The 22,526-nt window shown below is 47.6% G+C and overlaps 1 protein-coding gene across 1 annotated transcript; it reads right to left on the bottom strand.

The window, feature by feature from the left end:
• Positions 1-2,771: 2,771 nt before the first annotated feature.
• dok4 (docking protein 4) lies at positions 2,772-21,979 on the bottom strand (the record flags this gene model as incomplete). The annotated part of the gene is made up of 8 exons (XM_080530373.1): positions 2,772-2,911; positions 4,068-4,182; positions 5,402-5,540; positions 6,696-6,885; positions 7,286-7,405; positions 7,737-7,851; positions 8,994-9,101; positions 21,914-21,979. The coding sequence occupies 8 exons, from the start codon at positions 21,977-21,979 to the stop codon at positions 2,772-2,774; spliced, it is 993 nt and encodes a 330-aa protein (XP_080386499.1).
• Positions 21,980-22,526: the final 547 nt, after the last annotated feature.

The raw sequence follows: 22,526 nt of genomic DNA, 5'->3' as shown, positions 1-22,526 counted from the left end.
CTCTCCAGGAATGATCCCTAGTCACACCTCTCTTTTGTTCAATAGGTAAATCACATAACCGCATGATCAGGTGCATCTTTTTTTTATTTACCATTGCCATTGTGTCTGAAAAAATCTCCACCGACATAATAGTGACAACAACATTTCAATCTTTCCATCATAACACAGTGTAAAAATGTGTTAAGTGCATGCAGTTCAAATAAACGTTTCCAAATGATCCCTGTCATTTCATCAGAACCATACGGCACACACACACGGACGCTCGCTCACACGCACACGCACACGCACACGCACACACACACACACACACACACACACACACACACACACACACACACACACACACACACACACACACACACACACACACACACACACAGTAAGAGACCACATGATGTGAAATAAATAGCCTTATATTACAAGAGCCCAAGAGGGCAGCAACAACACACACATCCACACACAATACATTTAGGGTAAATTAATGTTCAACAAAAAGCGTAGCCCTTTATGTTAACATGACATAAATAATACAGAGACTTTAAGTGTGATTTATTGGGTTCCAGCATTGAATAACTAGCCTCAATTAGACAATTTGTCCAACTCTGGCAAAAAATAATAAATAGCATTACACAATGTCCCTACCAGCATGTCCAAGAAGAACAACAACATAACCTCATCTTCAAAGCTTCACTGTATCCTTATTTCAACAGTGGTGATGTACAGACTGTACTCTATTCAAAAGTCCTATCTCAGTCTGTTGTATGACTTGGATTGAAAACATACCTACCTCACTGAAGCAATGTAGGTCCAAGTTAATCTGGTGGGGGGTTCTAAGACGATAAAGCATGACACTCAGATCTTTGTCTAAACGGAATCAACAATCCTTACAATAACCCTAACCATATGACACAGTCTGTTAATGTTGAGATGGGTCTAAATAATTTGCTTTACTGTTAGGATCTCTGAACACAGAACTGTGTAGAGGAGAGATTCCAGCCATTAAACCTTTCTCTGTGCTATAGTCATCTCTTGTACCCATCAGTGAGACAGCTTATAGGACCCTAAAATGAATGGATTTCCTCCTCCTTGTCCACCCAAGATCTGTGCTACCTCACATAATGAAAAATACAGAGCATTTACTGTAACACATTTAGAAACTAAACAAAATCACCTTCAAGTGCAAACGTTATATCATGAACCAAAATGGCTGGTTACCCAACCCAGCAGAGGGAAACACTCTCATGGGACATTTAACAATTACCCCCATCAATTAATCCCCCTACTGGGTCTGACAGATGAACAAGGACGCGCGTTGTGGTTCCTACCTCAGATCAAAGGACCTCTGTGGTAAAGTAAGTTCAGCTTAACGATGAGGCTACTCTGCAAAATCTTTAAATCTAGCTTTTACCTTGCCAGAACTCTCTCTCTCTCTTAAAGTGGCCAATTCTCAAATAAGTTATTATGACATACACACACACACACAATATACACACGCACACACGCACGCACACACAAACAAACAGAAGGTTTCCATTATCAGATGAATGGCCTTGGATGATTTCAGAAGAACATAATGGCAGCAAAACAACAGAAGAACACGTATTCCAAGGTCTCCGTCAAGACAAGAGACCTGAGAAATGGCTTCATATAACTCTCCCCCCTCCCTCTCTCACTCTCTCATTATTGCCCTCTCTCTATCCTCCCAACAAAATCAACAGCCATTTTCGTTATGAGACAAAGCAGAGTAGAAGGCAAGGTCAAGTTGTTGTTGTTGTTGTTGTTGTTGTTGTTGTTGTTGTTGTTGTTATTGTAGTAATTGTTGTGGCTGTTGTTGTTGTTGTTGTTGTTGCTGTTGTTGTTATGTCTGCATCAAGTTACGAAAGACACAGATGAAAGACAAGAGTCCTTTGTTTTGTCTGTGGGAGTAGACCTGATCGTTTAGGAATGATCGTCCACGTACACTCCACACAGAGCTGAAGGATGAGGTTGAGGGCAGTTTCTTGGGGAAGGTGGAAGCTGTTGCCTTTACATACGTGTCTGTCAGATTGAGGTCATGGGTTAGAGTGAACGCCACAATCGTTATCATGCTGGAGAGTAGCTAGGAGAGTCAAGGGGTCCTTCCTCCTTTTCAACCCCCAAAGTAAGAGAGCTGTATGGGGTTCGTCCTGAGCCCCCAAGGAGGTGAACATGAGGTACGTACATGAAGAGGTCTGTCTCGAGGTGGGGGGTCTGACGTCTTCAGAAAGGAGTTCCATTTAGGGTTATAGGAAGCCCACCTCCCCCCCATCATCAAAGCTAAAACCCCTTATTCTCCCACTACACCCAACAGTGCTGGTCCTCTCCCAATGGCCATGCATAGACAGAGATAGGCACTGTGCCACAGTGTCAGTTCACTACAAATCCCAGCAGTGTGCTAGGGCCTCACAATGTACGTTGCCCCCACCCCCCCCCCCCCCCACCTTGGCTGAGGTTTTCTGGTAAGTTGAGTTTCTTAGAGGAAAACCAGCCTCCCTCCTGTCCTCTGCAGAGAAGACCAGAGGCTCGGAGTGTCTTGCCACAAAAGAGCTCACAGATGTCCTCTTGCCTCTTAGTAAGGAGGTCCATCCCCTGCCCTGATTGGCTCAAGGGTAGATGAGGGGGGGGGTGGGGGGCGTGGTGTTGAGATGAGCCCTGCGGAGAGGAGCGAATGGGAGGAGTAAGAGGTGCAGAGTTGTGGGGGGGCTGTGGTGGGAGGGAAGAAGGGAGTGTCTAAACAGGGTTGCACCACCCCCTCACTGGCTAGGGTAGGTGGGGTAGTGGGCGGGGGAGTGTCGGCTGTGTGCCAGGGGCAGGGTGGCATGGCGCTCCGGGGGCAGGCGGGTGGAGAGCAGCTCGGATTCAGCGCCAGTCTGAGAGCTGACAAACATTTCACCTACGGGACAGGAGAGGGCGGTTAGAGAGTGATATGACAAACATTTCACCTACAGGACAGGAGAGGGCAGTTAGAGAGTGATTGAGCTCAGTGTATGAACTCACTAGCAATAACTGATTCTCTCAAGAATCTCAAGAAAACACAACAAAGAGAAGTCCAGTATCAATGCTGTGACTGAGCAATATTAGTATCATTAACATTGTACCCTACTAGTACTGTACAGGGTACAGATAAGTACATACTGTATGCTTATCAAGAACTGTTCGTTGAGAAGAGGACAATGTATGACATTATCTGTCAGTGAAACCGTTTAAATGTTTCAACTAAAAATCCTAGCTCAAGTTTACACTCTGGGTCTAGTCTAGCCTAGTCTAGGTCTAGTCTAGGTCTGGTCTAGTCTAGGTCTAGTCTAGGTCTGGTCTAGTCTAGGTCTGGTCTAGTCTAGTCTAGGTCTGGTCTAGTCTAGGTCTAGTCTAGGTCTAGTCTAGGTCTAGTCTAGGTCTGGTCTAGTCTAGGTCTGGTCTAGTCTAGGTCTGGTCTAGTCTAGGTCTGGTCTAGTTTAGTCTAGGTCTGGTCTAGTCTAGATCTAGTCTAGGTCTGGTCTAGGTCTGGTCTAGGTCTGGTCTAGTCTAGGTCTAGTCTAGGTCTGGTCTAGGTCTGGTCTAGGTCTGGTCTAGTCTAGGTCTAGTCTAGGTCTGGTCTAGTCTAGGTCTAGTCTAGGTCTGGTCTAGGTCTGGTCTAGGTCTGGTCTAGGTCTGGTCTAGGTCTGGTCTAGTCTAGGTCTAGTCTAGGTCTGGTCTAGTCTAGGTCTAGTCTAGGTCTAGTCTAGGTCTAGTCTAGGTCTAGTCTGGTCTAGTCTAGGTCTAGGTCTGGTCTAGGTCTAGTCTAGTCTAGGTCTGGTCTAAGTCTGGTCTAGTCTAGTCTAGGTCTAGTCTAGGTCTGGTCTAGTCTAGGTCTGATCTGGTCTAGGTCTAGTCTGGTCTAGGTCTGGTCTAGGTCTAGTCTAGGTCTGGTCTAGTCTAGGTCTGGTCTGGTCTAGGTCTAGTCTAGGTCTAGTCTGGTCTAGGTCTAGTCTGGTCTAGGTCTGGTCTAGTCTAGGTCTGGTCTAGGTCTAGGTCTGGTCTAGGTCTAGGTCTAGGTGTAGGCTGTGGTTTACCGTTGGCAGGGTCCATGCCACCCTGGGTGCCAGTGATGTGGTGCCAGAAGGCGCTGCGGGGCAGGATGGCGGTGGGGGTGCAGGGGTAGGAACACGCCTCCGAACCTTTGGACAGCAGCTGACACACACAGAGGAAAGATAGCAATGAAACATAGAATCACCTGAAGGAGTGTGTGTGCATGTGTGTGTGTGTGTGTGTGCATGTATTTGATGTGTGCGCTTGTACATTTGTGTGTGTGTGTGTGTGTGTGTGTGTGTGTGTGTGTGTGTGTGGTGTGTATTTCACATGTGCGCTTTGTGGCAACCCAAGCCCTCGACCGCGGAGAAGCGACCGACAGCACCGCGGACAGCAGCACGGACAGCGGCAACACTACCCCCCCGCCCAGGTGCCCGACATCAGGCAATCAGCGGGGGGCTCGCCCCGGGCTAATCAGCTTAAGCGTTGCACCTGTGCCTCGGGCTGGGGGGCAGCACACGAGAGGAGCTGGCACGGCTAACCAGGGGGGAGACCCAGAGAGCTGCCGTGTCATCGCACCGACGGGGAATGTGCCCTCGCTGCTAGAGGAGACTGGTCACATCGCTACCGCTCAGCGAAAGAGAGCCCTGAGAGCACGGAGTGAGCTCGCCTAGCTAGAGGGTGAGAGAGAGCCGGATACCGTCGACATCCACCGTAGTGTTCATATTAACGCGTGCTATGCTGTCTCCGTAGCGAGGGTCGGGAGACGGCAAGTGAAGCGGCCCCGACAGGCGGAGACTGGGGTGAGGGACGCCCACCCACCTAACCCCCTGGAGCTACCCCCCTGACCCACCCACCTCACCCCGTGGAGCTACCCCTGGTGACCCACCCACCTAACCCTGTGGAGCTACCCCTGGTGACCCACCCACCTAACCCCGTGGAGCTACCCCTGGTGACCCACCCTGAGAGGCAAGTGAAGCGACCCCAACAGGCGGAGACTGGGGTGAGGGACGCCCACCCACCTAACCCCCTGGAGCTACCCCCCTGACCCACCCACCTAGCCCCGTGGAGCTACCCCTGGTGACCCACCCACCTAACCCCCTGGAGCTACCCCCCTGACCCACCCACCTAACCCCGTGGAGCTACCCCTGGTGACCCACCCTGAGAGGGGAGGGACCTAAGCAGGACTGTATCCTCCATCTGTTCTCTTTTATTTCATTAAATACGCCCGTCGTGGCTAAAGCCTATACTAGTTCCTGGGTCGTTCTCTAGCTCAAGTGTGGGTATTTTCCGGGTTGCCACAGCTTGTGCATTTGTGTGTATGTGTGTGTGTGTGTGTGAGTGTGTGTGTGTGTGTGTGTGTGTGTGTGTGTCTTACTCTGCTGTTCTTCTCCATCTCCATGAGGACTCTCTTGTGCTGCTCGGCGATGGCCAGGGTGGAGGAGTGGACCCTCTGGTAGATCTGCTCTCCCTCCCTCGTCTGGAACGTGTACAGCCCCTCGCCACTGTCACACATCCTGAAACACACCAGGACACACACCGCTTAACACACACACATCCATACACACGTTTGTATGTGCATACAAACCCGGTAAACGGGCATAAACAGCATTGATTCACCATCAATCATTATGTGTTCAGAGTCCAACAGCATCTTTGTTGAGAACATCTGAGGCCGTATTTCCCCTGTGGATTTACCTGCCCAGGGACTGCTGATGTAATTAAGCTACCCAGCTAATTCAGGGAGAGTCAATGACTGTCCATTGTCCCTTTTAAATAAACGAATAAATAAAAAACACATTATAACCCTGTATTCAGTTCCGTATGCATTTCCTGTATAGAATTAGACAGCAAAAAACGGTACCTCCTAACCGCCACCACCAGAGGGTAACGTAGAGTCATATTCACGTTCCCATACATCAGTGTTATCTTTGTCCTTTGAGGACCCCAGCCAGCGGATTGGAAGGCTGTCTTTTCAAGTTCATCAAAGCACACGACCGCAGCGGGAGATAAGACCGTGTCGCTCACCATTGATTTTTCCTTTTATCTATCCAATCAATCTCTTTATGAGCTTCTGTCCGACAGGGCTCATGTGCATGTGCGTGTGTGCGTGTGTGTGTGTGTGTGTGTGTGTGTGTCGTCTAGGGAGTAGGTAAAAAGCACGAAGACACGTGTCATACGCTAACGCCTGACTACCGTCTTTACTCTCTTCTCTCCTCGTTTCTCTCTCTACCGACCGCTCCATCCCATCTGGTCCCTCTCCCTCCCACGCCTCTCTCTCCCTCCTCTCAACATCACTATATGTGTGCAATATGACAACCCATGTACATAAGGTTCAGATATAGGAAAAAGTTTGGATATTTATAGTATAGCATAGTGTACAGCACAGTGTTTTATTGTATAGTAGATAGTGTACATAGCCTTTATTTATGTAAATCAGCTCTTTTCTCTTCTTTGTTTTACCCTTGGCTCTCTTGTTTTTAGTCTTTTTTCCAAGCACCAGGGGAGCCCCCCCTCCTAAATTTCGTTGTATGGTACCTGTACTGTATAAATGACAATAAAGACCATTCATTCATTCATTCATCATCATTCATTCATTCATTCATCACTATCTCCCCTCCCCCTCCCCTCCCCCTCCTCTCCTTTCCCTCTCCTCCCCTCTTTTCCCTCACCTTCCGGCCTCGAAGGTGAAGCGCGTGGCGTCCCGTCCGTAGCGGCGCAGGGAGCAGAGGGGCCACGTGACCAGCTTGGTGCGGGGGTTGTGGATGTCCCACAGGTAGATGTTCTCGTGGGTGATCTGCATCATACACTCCCCGTAGATGTCCAGGTTAGGACACGGCAACAGGAACACGTTGAAGCGCTCTGGCAGAAGAACGACAAGAGGAGAAGAAAGGTTAAGTCTTATCAAGAAATAAGGTGGGGTTTAGGGCAAAAAAAAAAAAAAAAAGATGTTCTAGTTCTCTGTTCAGACACCAAATGGGGGATAAAGAAAGGTGTTTATTTACTTATTTTGAAGTCAATTGTATAACGTATTTGACATTTGTATATTCTTATACTTGACTTATATGCTTTTATTCTCCCCCCAAAAAAATATCTATAAAAAAAAACAAAGAAAGAAGGTGGGCTTGTTTGGTCATATTTTGGGGATTGGTAGGGTTTTGGTGTGAGTGTGTGTATGTGTGTGTGTGTGTGTGTGTGTGTGTGTGTGTGTGTGTGTGTATGTGTGTATGCATGTGTTTCAGAGACAGACTGGAGAACTCACCGGTGTGCTCACATTGAACCCCCGCTGCCAGCAGGTCTGGCTCTCCTAAGCTGATGTCGTTGAGGCGGATCCCCAGGCATTCGATTGACAGGGTCTTGAACCACTCCTCTGCCTCCAGCTCTGAGAGGGGGGCGGGGAGGGACAGAGAGGGACAACCATCAAACATAATGTGCCAAAGAAGACTACATTACAACTAGGCATCTCTGCACACATAGAAGGGTGTGTGTGTGTGTGTGTGAGAGAGAGAGAGAGAGAAAGTATGTGTGTGTGTGAGAGAGAGAGAGAGAGAGTGTGTATATATGTGTGTGTGTGTGTGTGTGAGAGAGAGAGTGTGTGTATGTGTGTGTGTGTGAGAGAGTGAGAGAGAGAGAGAGAGAGAGAGAGAAAGAGAGAAAGAGTGTGTATGTGTGTGTGTGTGTGTGTGTGTGTGTGTGTGTGAGGGGGGGCGTACCTGATTCACAGGTGAAGGTGCGTGAGGTGTCGTCAGTGAAGACTATGGCCACCGCCTGCCGCTTGGTGTCCCGGGGCAGCCTGGTGACGTTCTTCACGTTGCTGATCTCTGTCACCTGGGCAACGAGGGGGTCAGAGGTCAGAGGAATACGCTTACGATGGTCTGAACTCTGGAGGATGTGCTTCTGCTGGTGGTGGGTCCCATCTAGGGCCTGTATACAGGGTTGCCAGATGGGATTGACACTTTCCAGCCTAACCACAGTCTAAAAACCGCTAATTCCACCAAAAAAACAGCCCATCTGGCAACCCTGCCTTTATATCTATGGCCAGGAGATGCATAGTGCACATCTAGTTTGTGCAGATCTAGTTTGGAGCAGATCTAGTTTGGAGAGGAAACGATTGTGGATTGTGGAAAGAGGGGTTGGGGGCGGGGGGGGAGGGGGCAGAGCTGGAGATGGAGAGAGGAGGGAGAGGAGAACAGAGGAGGAGGAGGAGGAGAGAAAAAGAGAGAGAGAGAGCAGATGAGGAGGAAGAGCAGCTGTTGCAGGTGTGGAGAGGAAACGATTGTGGAAAGAGGGGTTGGGGGGGGCAGAGGTGGAGATGGAGAGAGCAGGAGAGGAGTACAGAGGAGGAGAGAGCAGGAGAGGAGTACAGAGGAGGAGAGAAAGAGAGACAGAGAGAGAGAGAGAGCAGATGAGGAGGAAGAGGAGCTGTTGCAGGTGTATGGGAGGAGTGGTATGGAGGTCCCTGCCCACCATGATCCCACACTTCAGAGAGAAGCTGATTTGTGATTCAGACGGCGCGCAGGGACGGAGCGTGGCTGGGAGTGGGAGGCTGACTTTGATGTGAGCACTGTCTGTGTTCCTCTCATCTCCTCAGCCTCCCCCTAGTGTGGATGTGAGAGTGAGTTTGTGTGTGTGTGTGTGTGGGCGGGGGGGATTGACTGACTGACTGACTGACACATTGATACGCCCCCACCCCTCCACACACATACACACTCACACACTTAAAATAACATCTCTACCTTACTCCTCATATCTCACATCAAAAAAACATCTACCGTGGCCTGCGGTGGTCCAGTGGTCTAGCTATCCACCGCTGTCTACAGTGCGCACATATGCCCATGTCGGCTAGGGTTCGAATCCGGCCCGTGCCCTGCTGACATGTCCTCTCTCCCTTCTTCTCCTTACTTTCCTGTCTGTCTTCACTATATCTGTCCAATAACATGAAAAATATGAGTGGGACAACCCCCATCTACCTTAGGACAGGCTCTGATGTACGCTGACTTCTCATCAGGGTATTTCTCCAGCCTACGAGGTCCTTTACTGGAGGACTTCTTAAACACCAGCCAGCAGCGCCGGTAGATCTGAGAAGAAGAAGAAGAAAAAAAATCAGTTAGAACAACCACTCAGCCAAAAGCAAGGTCATTTTAACATATTACCCCCCCTCTCCCTCTCCCCCCCGCATTCAGCCATGATTTACAACATAATGATCTTCTGCCACGGAGACCATGCACACACTTACACACACACACACACACACACACACACACACGCACACACACACATACACACACACACACACACACACACACACACACACACACACACACACACACACAATGTCTGGCCACCTGATCAATAAACCATGAGTAATCATAGGGAGATCCCATTCCGAAATACCATTTAGGAGCAACAAGAGGTGATTAGGGGCGAGTGGGAGAGAGACAGAGGAAGTAAGAGGGAAAGACACATAGAAAATGAGAAAGCCCGGCGTAATCTCATCAGTCAAACATTATATGCAAGACGATTCCATTATGCATAGGATATTGAGTTAAAAAGGCAGACACAAAAACACAAACTCTGCCGACGGAATAATGAGAAACCCATCTCAGGAATGCGAACGGACATAATAAACAGACACAATGAACACACGCACGAGAGGACAGACACATGCGCAGACGTGACAGAGACAGAGACAGAGACACACACACAGACACACACAGATATACACACACACACACAAAGACACACACACACACACAAAGACACACACACACACACACACACACACAGACACAGACACAGACACACACACACACACACACACACACACACACACACACACACATACACACACACACACAGAACACAGAACACAGGACACAGACACAGACACAGACACACACACAGACACAGACACAGACACAGACACAGACACAGACACAGACACAGACACAGACACAGACACAGACACAGACACAGACACAGACACAGACACAGACACACACACACAGACACAGACACAGACAGACACACACACACACACACACACACACAGAACAACAGGAGGGCAAATCCTCTGCATGTGAGTGTTTGTGCTCCTTCTCTCTCTGTTCCCTGGTCTGATAGAAGGCAGGGCCTTTCTTTATTCATACGTTCCCACTGTCCTTTACAGCCCAACCTCCTGTTGCCAGGACAACCTAAACCTGAGCCAGCACCTGTGTGAAGGGACCAATCCAGCCAAGCCATCCCCCGCAACCCCCCATCCATGATCACTCACACACCCCTGTGTGAGCATACACACACACACGCTCACACATGCTCATGATCACACACACACACACACACACACACACACACACACACGCTCATACACACATACACACAGCCATCGCAGACGCGACAAGGCCAATTAAAGATGCCAATTGTTTTTAGAGCGAGATTAAACAAAAGCACGACGAACAAAGACATCACCCAAATGCCAGCGCCCTCAAATGAATACGTCCCCTCTGATGTAGTGTTTTAATTAGCGCCGCAGATTTGAACCTCAAGGAGAAACGAGCCTTCAAAAGAGACGGCCTTGGCTCTTCTATATTATGGCCGTTTGCCTGGCTAATCCAGGGTTAGCGCTAGTGTGATTAAAAAGCTACCTTCGGTGAGGTGGCCGGTGTATTTATGCCTCCCCCCCACCCCCCCTCCCCGTTGCCAGTCCATCGTGTCCCAACTATATGAAATTGTTCCATGGGAGATTTACGCCCATGTATGCCACTGAGGTCCCTGCCTCTCTCTCCGCAATTCGTCTCCAAATCAATTGGCTCAGTTCCTTCATCGAAGAGTGTGTGCGTGTGCATGTGTGTGTGTGTGTGTGTGTTTGTGTATGTGTGTTGTATTGGCAAGCTTGCAGGCTAGTACCGTGCCCCCCCCCCCCCCCCCCTGCGCTCTTCCTCATTCTCCCCCTCCCTCTCCACAGCTTTCAGAGCAATCAGGCCTCGCCAGACAAACTCACTGTGAAGCCTGGTAATTAAGCTAGTGGGTGGACGAGAAGCTGCAACAGAGAGAGAGAGAGAGAGAGAGAGAGAGAGAGAACGAGGGAGAGAGGGAGAGAGAGAGAGAGAGAGAGAGGGAGAGAGAGGGAGAGAGAGGGAGAGAGAACAAGAGAGAGAGAGAGAGAGAGAGAGAGAGAGAATGAGTGAGAGAGAGAGAGAGAGAGAGAGAGAATGAGTGAGAGAGAGAGAGTGAGAGAGGGCGGGGGAAGGGACAGAGGAAGAAAGAGAGTGAGGAAAACAGGATATCGTAGAAAGACAGGAGAAGATGAAGAGGGAATGCAGAAGAGGCGACCCAGAGAGGGAGGAGGAGGAGGAGGAGGAGGAGGAGGAGGAGTCCTTTGTGCCGAGGCTTCTTGATATCAGCGTCTACCGTTAATGCCATTCACAGCAGGGCTGATCGTTATCTAACCTTTACCTCAAATCAACCTCTCCCCCTACCTTGGTCCATCACCGTTTATTATTGATTTTACATCTCCGTGGATGTAAAGTATGTTTCAGTACTGAGAAAAGCGTTATGCAAAATAAATATATAATAATAATAATTATTATTATTAATGAACAGTGATTTAACAGTCATTTAAATGAAATTGTTGTGTCTCATCAAATGTATCTCTTTCTCCTGTCCCTCTTTCCCCGTCTCATCTCCTAACACAAAGACGGTGATGATATCTTTCTATTGTTCTCAGGAACTCCACCCACACACACCCCGCAGAGGGCAAACACCCCCAGAAACCTCATCTGTGTACGCGTCAAAGCATGGATAAACTGATCAATAACCACTGAGGACTATACCGTATACTGTAGCACAGCACAATACAACAGAGTGGATACAGTAAATAAATAATCAGCATCTTTCACCCTGGGTATTATTAAAATCGGAATCAAATGTGACATTTAATCGCAAACTTTTTGCTTCTGAAAATGTTCCCCCGTGTGAGGAAACTGGGCTCAAACATGAAATGACTATGATCATTTCACGATGTTATGAGTTTGTTGGAGTAATGTTTGTGCTCCAACCATGGGGCACCTCCACTGCTGTGACCAGTTCAGTCCAGCAGCGAGAGCAGTCGGTCATCTACACTCCACGCTCCACGTCTGCAGCACTCTCCACCGCCACCACTGATTGGCTGGAGCCAAGCCAAGGACACAGTAATGCACCTCTGCTGTCACCGATTTCTCAAGTCTTTGTCGTGCTGTGACTGTGATGGAATGTTGAGTACAGGTCTATATTCATGCAAATAATCATTATAACCGCTAACCGCTTTGGCTAATGTAAAAAAGAAGAAGAAAAGTGATGCAGTCGCAAATATTATAGGTGAAAAAACTATTTGGGGAAATAAATATTCTAACCTACACAGTTTTCCACACTGTGTTCATTTCTGTATTACTAAATAACTAATATAGGCCTACACATCCAATGCTTTTAGATAGATGGTCTATGTATTTATTCAACAGAAAGCAAGAGCATCTGGCATAAAAGCAAGCGTACACATCAAACTGGCATGTGAACGTGATATTGAACATCAAAGCAGTGCATTACCGGCTTCCTTTGGGATGAGATGGAGACAATTTGATAGATAGACGGATTAGGGTAGCACAACAATTATTCATAATCATTACTTCTGCTATTGGGTAAAGTATATTGATACGGAAATTATAATCATAAAATCAGTCTTCAAACGGTTATGACAGTGTGTAACCGTCCGTCAGTGTAACAATCACAGCCCTAGGTCCTTGTCCTGTAACCATGACAGCCCTAGGTCCTTGTCCTGTAACCATGACAACCCTAGGTCCTTGTTCTGTAACCATGACAGGCCTAGGTCCTTGTCCTGTAACCATGACAACCCTAGGTCCTTGTTCTGTAACCATGACAGCCCTAGGTCCTTGTCCTGTAACTATGACAGCCCTAGGTCTTTATCTTGTAACCATGACAGCCCTAGATCCTTGTCCTGTAACCATGACAGCCCTAGGTCTTTATCTTGTAACAATCACAGCCCTAGGTCTTTATCTTGTAACCATGACAGCCCTAGGTCTTTATCTTGTAACAATCACAGCCCTAGATCTTTATCTTGTAACCATCACAGCCCTAGGTCTTTATCTTGTAACCATCACAGCCCTAGGTCTTTATCGTGTAACCATCACAGCCCTAGGTCTTTATCTTGTAACCATCACAGCCCTAGGTCTTTATCTTGTAACCATCACAGCCCTAGGTCTTTATCTTGTAACCATCACAGCCCTAGGTCTTTATCTTGTAACCATCACAGCCCTAGGTCTTTATCGTGTAACCATCACAGCCCTAGGTCTTTATCTTGTAACCATCACAGCCCTAGGTCTTTATTGTGTAACCATCACAGCCCTAGGTCTTTATCTTGTAACCATCACAGCCCTAGGTCTTTATTGTGTAACCATCACAGCCCTAGGTCTTTATCTTGTAACCATCACAGCCCTAGGTCTTTATCTTGTAACCATCACAGCCCTAGGTCTTTATCTTGTAACCATCACAGCCCTAGGTCTTTGTCCCCATAGATTGCAGGAGCAATGCTCCCTGCCCTGCCAACCCTGGCCTAATGCATTTTAAAGACACTGACCCACACTGACCCAGCCGTCCCCAAAGCACTGGTCTAGGAACTCAGCTAGTGCTACTGGGAGATGTGGCTTTGCCAGCAGTGTCAGACAGAGAGAGGGATGAGGAGGGAGGAAGGGAGGGAGATAGAGAGAGATGGGAGGCCTCACAGAGAGAGAGAGAGAGAGAGAGAGAGAGAGAGAGATGGGAGGCCTCACTTAGAGAAAGAGAGAGAGAGAGAGAGGTGGCAGTAGGCTTCACTCAGGAAAAACGACCCGATGATCCAGTCTCCGAAAAAAATAGAATCACAGCTCAATTATTTTTCTTGTTTTCAGTAAAAGGCCTCTATTTTTCCCGGATGACATTGACATTCCGAGCAGGTAGGAAAGGATACCTTGTTTGCATGGCTTGGCTTTCTCCCCTGAGACAGAGCTAATCCGCTGTAAACAGGCTATGAGGCGTGGGCCGCCGGTGTCAGAGAGAAAGGGAGAGAGAGAGAATGAGAGAATAAGATAGAGACGGGGGGGGGAGGAGAGAGAGTAGGACAGAGACAGGGGGGGGGGGGGGAGAGAGAGAGAGAGAGTAAGATAGAGACAGGGGGGGAAGGGGGAGAGGGGGAGAGAGAGAGAGAGAGAGTAAGATAGAGACGGGGGGGAGAGAGAGAGAGTAAGATAGAGACGGGGGGAGAGAGAGAGAGAGAGTAAGATAGAGAGAGGGGGGGGGGGGTGAAATGTGCAGTGCAGGAGAAGATAACTATTGATCAGGAGAGCCTCGTCTCTTAGTCCATCTGCCCAGTGTGGCTGATCAGAGAATGTGAACAGCCGAGCCTTACATTCCCAGGATGCACTAGGATTATCAATACCATAGTTGTGACCACAGGCCCCATACGGAGTGAGTAAGGTCAGAGGTCAGACACATGTACACTCACTGATGGGCAGCACAACAACACACTAACACACACACAGCACACACAGAGTCCGTTTAAACAACCTGTGTTATGTCCTTCACCACTCTCCCGGACATTGCGGCTGCCTGTGCAGAACTGTCCTCAGTTTGCACTTTACACTCTAATTGGCAGTTCTCTGAGAGCAGAGCTCCAACCAGCTTCTCCTCCCTGCTCACACACAGGGGGCCAGAGGCAGTTAGCCTACATTAATCCTCTTCCTTGGAGGGTCGGTCACAGCTACCCAGCCTGGTCTAGCATAGCTGCCAGTGCACCCATTTTACATTTTTATTTTTTTTACCTCTTAGAAGACGCTTTTATCCAAAGCGACTTACAATTACAGATGACAGGGACAGTATCCCTGGAGTAACTTAGGGCTGAGTGCCTTACTCAAGGGCACACTAGTGGTGGTGTTCCCAGGTGGGTTTTGAACTCCTTCTGACCTTCTGATTAGCAGACCAACTCAAAGGGAAAGGCACATTTATTTCTATAGCACATATTCATACAACTTAATGTGTACTCATAGTGCTTCACATGAGATAAAATAACAATTAATAAGTGAAAAATAAAATGAGTCATCATATACAATTCAGTAAAATTAAAATACAGATACAGTAACTGTATAATAATAATAATTTAAATAATTTAAAATGTTCAGGTTTAAAAACAATAAATAAAACAAATCAATCAGTTAAAAAACCTAGCCTAGCCTAGCTCTATAAAATACACTCAATTAAAAGCCGAAAAGAACAAGTCATCAGCGTATTTTTAAAAGTTGGTACAGATGATGCTGACCTAATGTCTGGTGACAGCAAGTTCCAGTGTGTTACTGCATAGTGAGCGAATGCTGCCTCACCACTTTTGGTGCTCACTCTAGGAACTGTTAAAAGGCCAGCCTCAGAGGATCTCAGGGATCTAGCAGGTTCATAAGGCACGAGCACATTTGAGATGTATTTTGGCCATTCAGGGATTTGTAGACCAGAAATATAATTTTAAAATCTATTCTGTGAGATACCGGGAGCCAGTGTAATGATCTAAGAATGGGAGAAATGTGATCAAACGTCCTAGTTTAAGTCTCTCACTCTCGTTTGAATTCTATTGAATATAATATGAATAACCCAAAAACTAAAACGTGGGTACAATCATTTAGCTTATTTCTCAGGGATGAAAGCTGATCTATACAAAATAATGATGCGATAATACTTATCTTACCGGTTTCTAACTACAGAAACTATTTCAGAACGATCAGCGATGGTGGGTGTCAGAATCCGTGTTTGTCAGTTGATATTGACATGGAACGACCCAAAAATGCACCCAACAAAAATACCTGATATTATTGAGTTACCGGTAATCACTCAGGTCTAAATCCGACATGAATGGAAACAGATTGGCACCACTTAAGTCCTTGCCCGATTCACTTAAATTCACCTCAGAATCGGAGAGGGGTCAGTCAATATCCAATCTTTTTCTAAGACGATCCTATTGGAGGCTCTACATGCCTGGCTCCTCAGGGGTCTGCTAGAGGTAGAGAAAGGGATAAGAGGAGATGAAAAAAGGGACAGCGACGGGAGAGGAGAAGAGAGCGAGAGAGAGCCGTCACCGCTAGCTCTGATGAATGTCCTCAGAGATACAGGGGGATTGTGGGGTGAAGCGAGAGCCTGCTTGATTCTCGAAATTAGCAATTTATTTCATGTCTGTTTCTATTCTCTGCTCCCCATCCTTTCTTCCTCCCCGAACGCTAGTTTAATTGAAGTCTTGTTTGATGTGTCTGAACACGAGGAAACAAGGTTGAGGTTTCGCTAACAATTTTCCTCTAACCGCCACCAGTCACAAGTGGTGGGAAAACAAAGCCACAAACCAGTCGTCACCATGTCTGTGTGAAGTATCTCACTAGAGGCAATCATCTTGCATGCGGCACTGCAAGACCTTGTTTACAGTACCATAACTGTAACATAAGTGCTGGTGACAGTATGTGATCAGACTGACATCTATGGACACAGTGGGAGGTCCATGAACAAGAAAGAAGATAGTTGCAGTTTGACAGTGGCAGTCCTTAGACTAGAAAAGTAACTTTTCTTTCGGCTGCGGTAAGGCTAAATGTGACAGAATGTTCTCCGGTTAACACTACAGCACCTCATCCCCACAAGGACTGCTCTTAGAAGAACTTCCACAATGGAATACATGTCATCTGCAGTAATTGTTTTGACAGCTCGCAGTGCAGCAAAAACGGTTTCTGTATCTGTCTTCCCTCAGACTCTGTCTCTCGGTCTCTCAGTCAGTCGGTCGGTTCAATCACCACATTACCATTATCCCAAGTCCTCAGGTAGGAGGATGTGACCATTTACAACCTCATTCTGATGATGTGTTTATCTAAATCACATCTCTACAGCCTCTCTCTCTCTCTCTCTCTCTCTCTCTCTCTCTCTCTCTCTCTCTCTCTCTCTCTCTCTCAATCTTCCCAGATAAACCTTGGCTCCTCTGATCAGCCCCGTTCCCACAGTAATTGCTCGTCTTAGGATGTTCCTCTCTGCCCGCTGCTTATGAAACAGGACACCGTCAAGTGGAGCGGCTGAGAAGCAATTAAGGTTTCTTGGTTTCGTGCAGACAGTAGAGGCTATCCCAGCGCTATGCTAACAGAGTGCTAACGGGAGCAGAATGCTAAACAGACTCTGATTAGTCTGATTGGCCCTTCTACCATATAACCGAATCACAACAGGGAGGGAGGGGGGGGGGGAGAGAGAGTGAGCTGAGCGATGAAGAGAGAGAGAGAGAGAGCGATAAATAGAGAGAGGAGGGAGGGAGAGAGTGGGTGGGTGGAGAGACAGACAGAGAGAGAGAGAGAGTTAATTAGCTTCCCCAGAGGACAGTGGGGGGGGCGGGGGGGTGGAGGGTCTTCAGGGGAGAGTGAAAGTGAGAGCTGTGGAGAGAGGATGGGGGAGGTGAGGAAGAGGGAGGAGGAGGAGGAGGAGTGGAAGAGGGGGAGGAGGGGTAGGCAGAGCAGAGCAGATCGGTGGTCCGGAACAGTCCTGATATGATAGAGTACGGAACAGAGACAGGGATGCCAGGCGTACCCAGCTGCCTCAGCCTGACAGTGCCAGGGCACTTGGCATGGTTCTGCCATGACTGTCACCGGTTACACATGTGACCAGAAAAAGAGACAGACAGTGTGTTTGATTGCTTGTTCTGGTTTGTGCAGTGTATGCATGGTTCTGTGCCGAGAGAGGGAGATGTAAGCGAGCCAGGGGCACAATGTGTTTTTAGATTAAATGTCTAGCTGTGTGTGAGGAGCCGACATCTTGTGGTTTTCCTGTGTTATGTTCTGTGTCATTTCCTATGGTACAAACAGTTGTGCTTATACAGCAGAGAGAGTACCGGTACATAGCACTGTGCCTTTTTTGTATGCATGTGACAGGATCCGGCAGCATCGGCATCCATCAGATAGCTTCTGGCCTAACACACACAGGTCCAGGTTTCAGCTCCTATGGAACCCTTCCCCCCAGCTGTCAATCACAGCCCTTCACAAACACACACACACACACACGAAAATCCCTCTCGGAAAACTTGCTGAGCCACACCGGCAACATTATCAGCTCCGAGCCAGACTCTAACACCGAGATAAACACCTGGGACATACTATATATTATAATCTGGATGTAGTCTTTATTGACAGCTCGGTGGCCATAGAAATCCAGGATTAAATCACACTTTCAATGGAACGAAACAGGGTCGGTTTAATCTAGGTTTCCAGGAAACTGACTCCCATTATGTCTTTCAGCGAGATAGCTTGGGTCGGTGTCAGACAGAGCCACAAGACTATTGTGTAAGCCTTCCTCCATATCTGTGCTCTAACCTCCTCCTATAGCTATAGCCTCCTATAGGTGGGAGCGTTGTTGCATCACACAAAAGCGTCTACAGGTTACAGTTCTGCTGTGCTCCGCAGTCGACTCGAGAACATCTGAAAGAACACAGGCTTTTTGTCTCAGCTTAACATAACATGCTAATGCAGAGACCCACGCATGGCCCAGCCCAGCTGGAGGATAAACAGGAATACGGCTGTAAATAGCATTAGCGTCACATGAGCAGGAGTTTATGATATTGTGCTGGTATTACGCGTGCGGCATTATACAAAACAGCTGGGGGAAATCGACTTACAATTAGGAAGCGCATTTGTAAGACAATGGGAGAGCCAAGGCCTCTGATTTCACTTTGTGTTCTCTTCGCGGAGAAGAAGGGGGAGGGAAATGGAGTGAGATGATGAATAGAAAATAGAGAAGAAGAAGAAAGAAAAAAACAGAAAGTGAGATAATGAGGCAGAAATGAAGGCGTGAAAAAGGGTGTGGTAACAAGATTGCAGAGAGAGAGAGAAGATGGGGGAGCTGAGAGAAAAAAGACAGATGGAGGGAGGGAGGGGGAAAGAGAGAAGAGGAGAGATAGAAAGAGAAAAAGAGAGGGGGAGAGAGCGACCCCTTTCATCAGACTAGAGCAAAGGAAAGAGAGAGAGAGAGAGAGAGAGAAAGAGAGAGAGAGAGAGAAAACGATGTAAACCACACTCAGGTAATCCACTGCTTGCTGTGTTCCCCGGGGGAGCTATGTGTCACAACCCCCCCCACGCTACCACAGTAACCACAATCCTGCTGAGTGCACACTTCCCAGCGACTCCCTCGCCGAGATGCACAGAGGGGAGAGAGAGGGAGAAAAACGAGGAGTGAGAAAGAGAGAGACAAGCTTTGCTAAGTGCTGTGGGGGGGGGGGGGGGCGGGGGGGGGGGGGTGTTCTCTGTAGGTCAGAAACTGAAGACCCTATATCCTGGAATAATTATAGTCAGAGAACTCCATGTTGCACGAGACAATAGAAGAGGAACAGCTTGAGGTCAGTTTCAGTGTGCGGTAGGATGGCTGGGAGGATGCACGCAGGGGGTGGGGGGGTTGGGGGGGTTTATACAGTACGTGGGTGGTAGAGGTGGGTAGGAGGCTAGATGCTAGGGGGATGCAAGAGTGGGGGTCAGTCCTGACTCCTGATCGCCTCTGACGGTCTCCCTGGGACTTATCTATCGTAGCCCCGAGGCCTCATCAATATGCACACCACAGTAGGGGCTACGCTACGCTCGGCCAAAACCAAACCCTACCCGGGACGGAAGCCAGTGCCCAGTCCGTGTGTGGGAGGGGGCAGGGGGGAGGGGGGGAGTGGGACGGCTCTATCAAACCTAGAGCCTAGAGGAGTTAGGGTGCAGCTGCATGTCCACTGTGGCCTCTGGAGTAGGAGGAAAGGAGGAGGAGAGAGACTACTTCCTGTGTTAGGCAGCCTAATCTCTCTCTTCATACGTACTGACTGACTCACACAGAGACCTGCCACGCCACGCTGACGGTAAGCCTGCTTCTGCGCCTCGAAGCACAAAGACATCATCATCATGCACCTCACACAGAAGATTGAAATCGTCCCTGTCTTGAAAATCGAATTGAAGATGTTTTACCTCAGAATCTTCTCCTTTTTATGGGTTTTTCCACGAGGCAGCTTATAGGCAGTTAGGTTGTGGTCATTCCACAGACAGGACACACGTCACCTCATATTCACTCAGCCACAAGCTATTAGTCTCTACTGATAAGGCTTTGACCCCACCATGAGGGCATGTTGCTGTCTTCAAATGAGGATAGGCTAAATGCTAGCACTGAATGATGGTAGTCAGTTGGTTAAGCAAACAATTATTATTAAACAATGAGACTGTTTGTTTGTTGTTGTTGTTTTTTTAGGAACAAGTTACCCACTAGATACATTGCACTTGGCAGTCGTCATGACGACTGTGGAATCCGAGGAGACAAGAATGTTGGCTGTCAGTACCATACTGACTCATAGTTATTTACATAATTCTTCTGACTCATCCCAAAACATATATATTTTCACATTATTGTCATTTAACAAAACTGAGTCGTAATCATATGTGACACGGTCTGATGAAAAGGTCTGCATGTCGGCAATTCTCAAGTCGCACAAATGACCAAAAAGCTGTTGTTTCCGTTTTTTTTGGCATATTACGAAAGTTGAAGTGTTTCAATGTATGAAACATCATTTGAAAGCTTACAATCTGCAACTTCATAATCAGAAAGAAAATGACCTTTCCCAACATGAGGACTTTTTTTTAATCTAGCAGGTTAGACTACTACAAGCCAAGGGCCTTTTTTCAGGATTCTCCAACCAGGCACATAGACAATTACAACATATTCAAAATGCTGCTGCAAGAGTCCTGACTGAAACTAGGAAGTCTGATCACATTTCTCCCATTCTTAGATCATTACTCTGGTTCCCGGTATCTCACAGAATATATTTTAAAGTCATGCCTCTGGTCGAAAGAATCCCTGAATGGTGTAGGGACAAAATACCTCTCAATGCTAGTGCCTTATGAACCTGAGATCATAGAGGCTGGCCTTTTAACAGTTCCTAGAGTGAGCACCAAAAGTGGTGAGGCAGCATTCGCTCACTATGCAGTAACACACTGGAACTTGCTGTCACCAGACATTAGGTCAGCATCATCTGTACCAACTTTTAAAAATACGCTGATGACTTGTTCTTTTCGGCTTTTTATTTAGTGTATTTTATAGAGCTAGGCTAGGCTAGGTTTATTAACTGATTGGTTTGTTTTATTTATTGTTTTTAAACCTGAACAATTTAAATTGTTACTGTATCTGTATTTTTACATTACCGAATGTTATATGATGACTCGTTTTATTTTTCACTAATTCATTGTTAGTTTATCTCATGTGCTCATGTAAAGCACTATGAGTACGGTATACATTAAGTTGTATGAATATGTGCTATAGAAATACATTTGCCTTGCCTTTTTCACCAGACCCTGTCACATTGATAAACAGCACTGATAAACTGTCAAAAGTTTGGACACACTTTCCCATTCAATTGAAGAGCTGTGTGTGAGTGCATGTGTAGATGTGTGTGTCTGTGTGTGTGTGTGTGTGTGTGTGTGTGTGTGTGTGTGTGTGTGTGTGTGTGTCTGTGTGTCTGTGTGTGAATAGCTTTAGGTAGAGATGAACAGAACATAGTAACTACTGACAACTCTCTCACTCAAAAACAATAAACACACACCACACACACACCACACACACACACACACACACACACACACACACACACACCACACACACACACACACACACACACACACACACATACACACACACATACACACACACACACACACACACACATACACATACACACACACACACACACACACACACACACACACACACACACACACACACACACACACACACACACACACACAACCAACCATCCAACCAACCAACCAACACATCTCCAGACCAGTCCACTCACCCCCAGTTTCCGGCTGCGCATGCGCACGTAGCCCTGCTTGACGATGTCATTGAAGTTGGAGGCCATCTCTGTGGGAGCTGGGACCTGCTGGGGCCCGCCGAGGTTAGCATCCAGTCCTTCAATCCAGCCCTGCGCCTAAACCCTCCTCCACACCTCCTCCCCTTCTTCTCCCTCTTCAATCTCTCTATTCCTGGGATCGGCTTCTGCTCTGTGGTAGACAGGTCTTTCTGTTCAGGTGTTTGTACCTCTCAGCCGCCGCCCCCCCCCCCTCCCCCCAGGTCTCACTCCCTCTCCTCGTCTTCTTTATGTCCCTTCATCCCTTCTTAGCAGTCCCTGAGAAAGAAAGAGAGAAAGAAAGAAAAGAGAGAGGAGAAGAAACAGAGGGATGTATTATTCATACAAGTGTCAGGAGAGAATGGTGCTGGCTCGCAGACACACGCAACATTATCCTCCATTATTCATAGCTTTGGCAGACACCATTATCGAGGGCACGTTCATCTCAGGGCTTCTGACATATCATTAAGGTATTATTCGGTACCCTCTCTACTGTACTGTCACAGAGTACCTGCGGCTAACAGTACTGTAACAAACTTGACTTGGAAACCAGCGTTGA

Source organism: Nansenia antarctica, assembly GCF_963989245.1.
Source record: "Nansenia antarctica genome assembly, chromosome: 4".
Classification (NCBI taxonomy): Eukaryota; Metazoa; Chordata; class Actinopteri; order Argentiniformes; family Microstomatidae; genus Nansenia; species Nansenia antarctica.
Note: the sequence above shows the minus strand (reverse complement) of the source record. Positions and strands in the feature narration are given on the sequence as shown.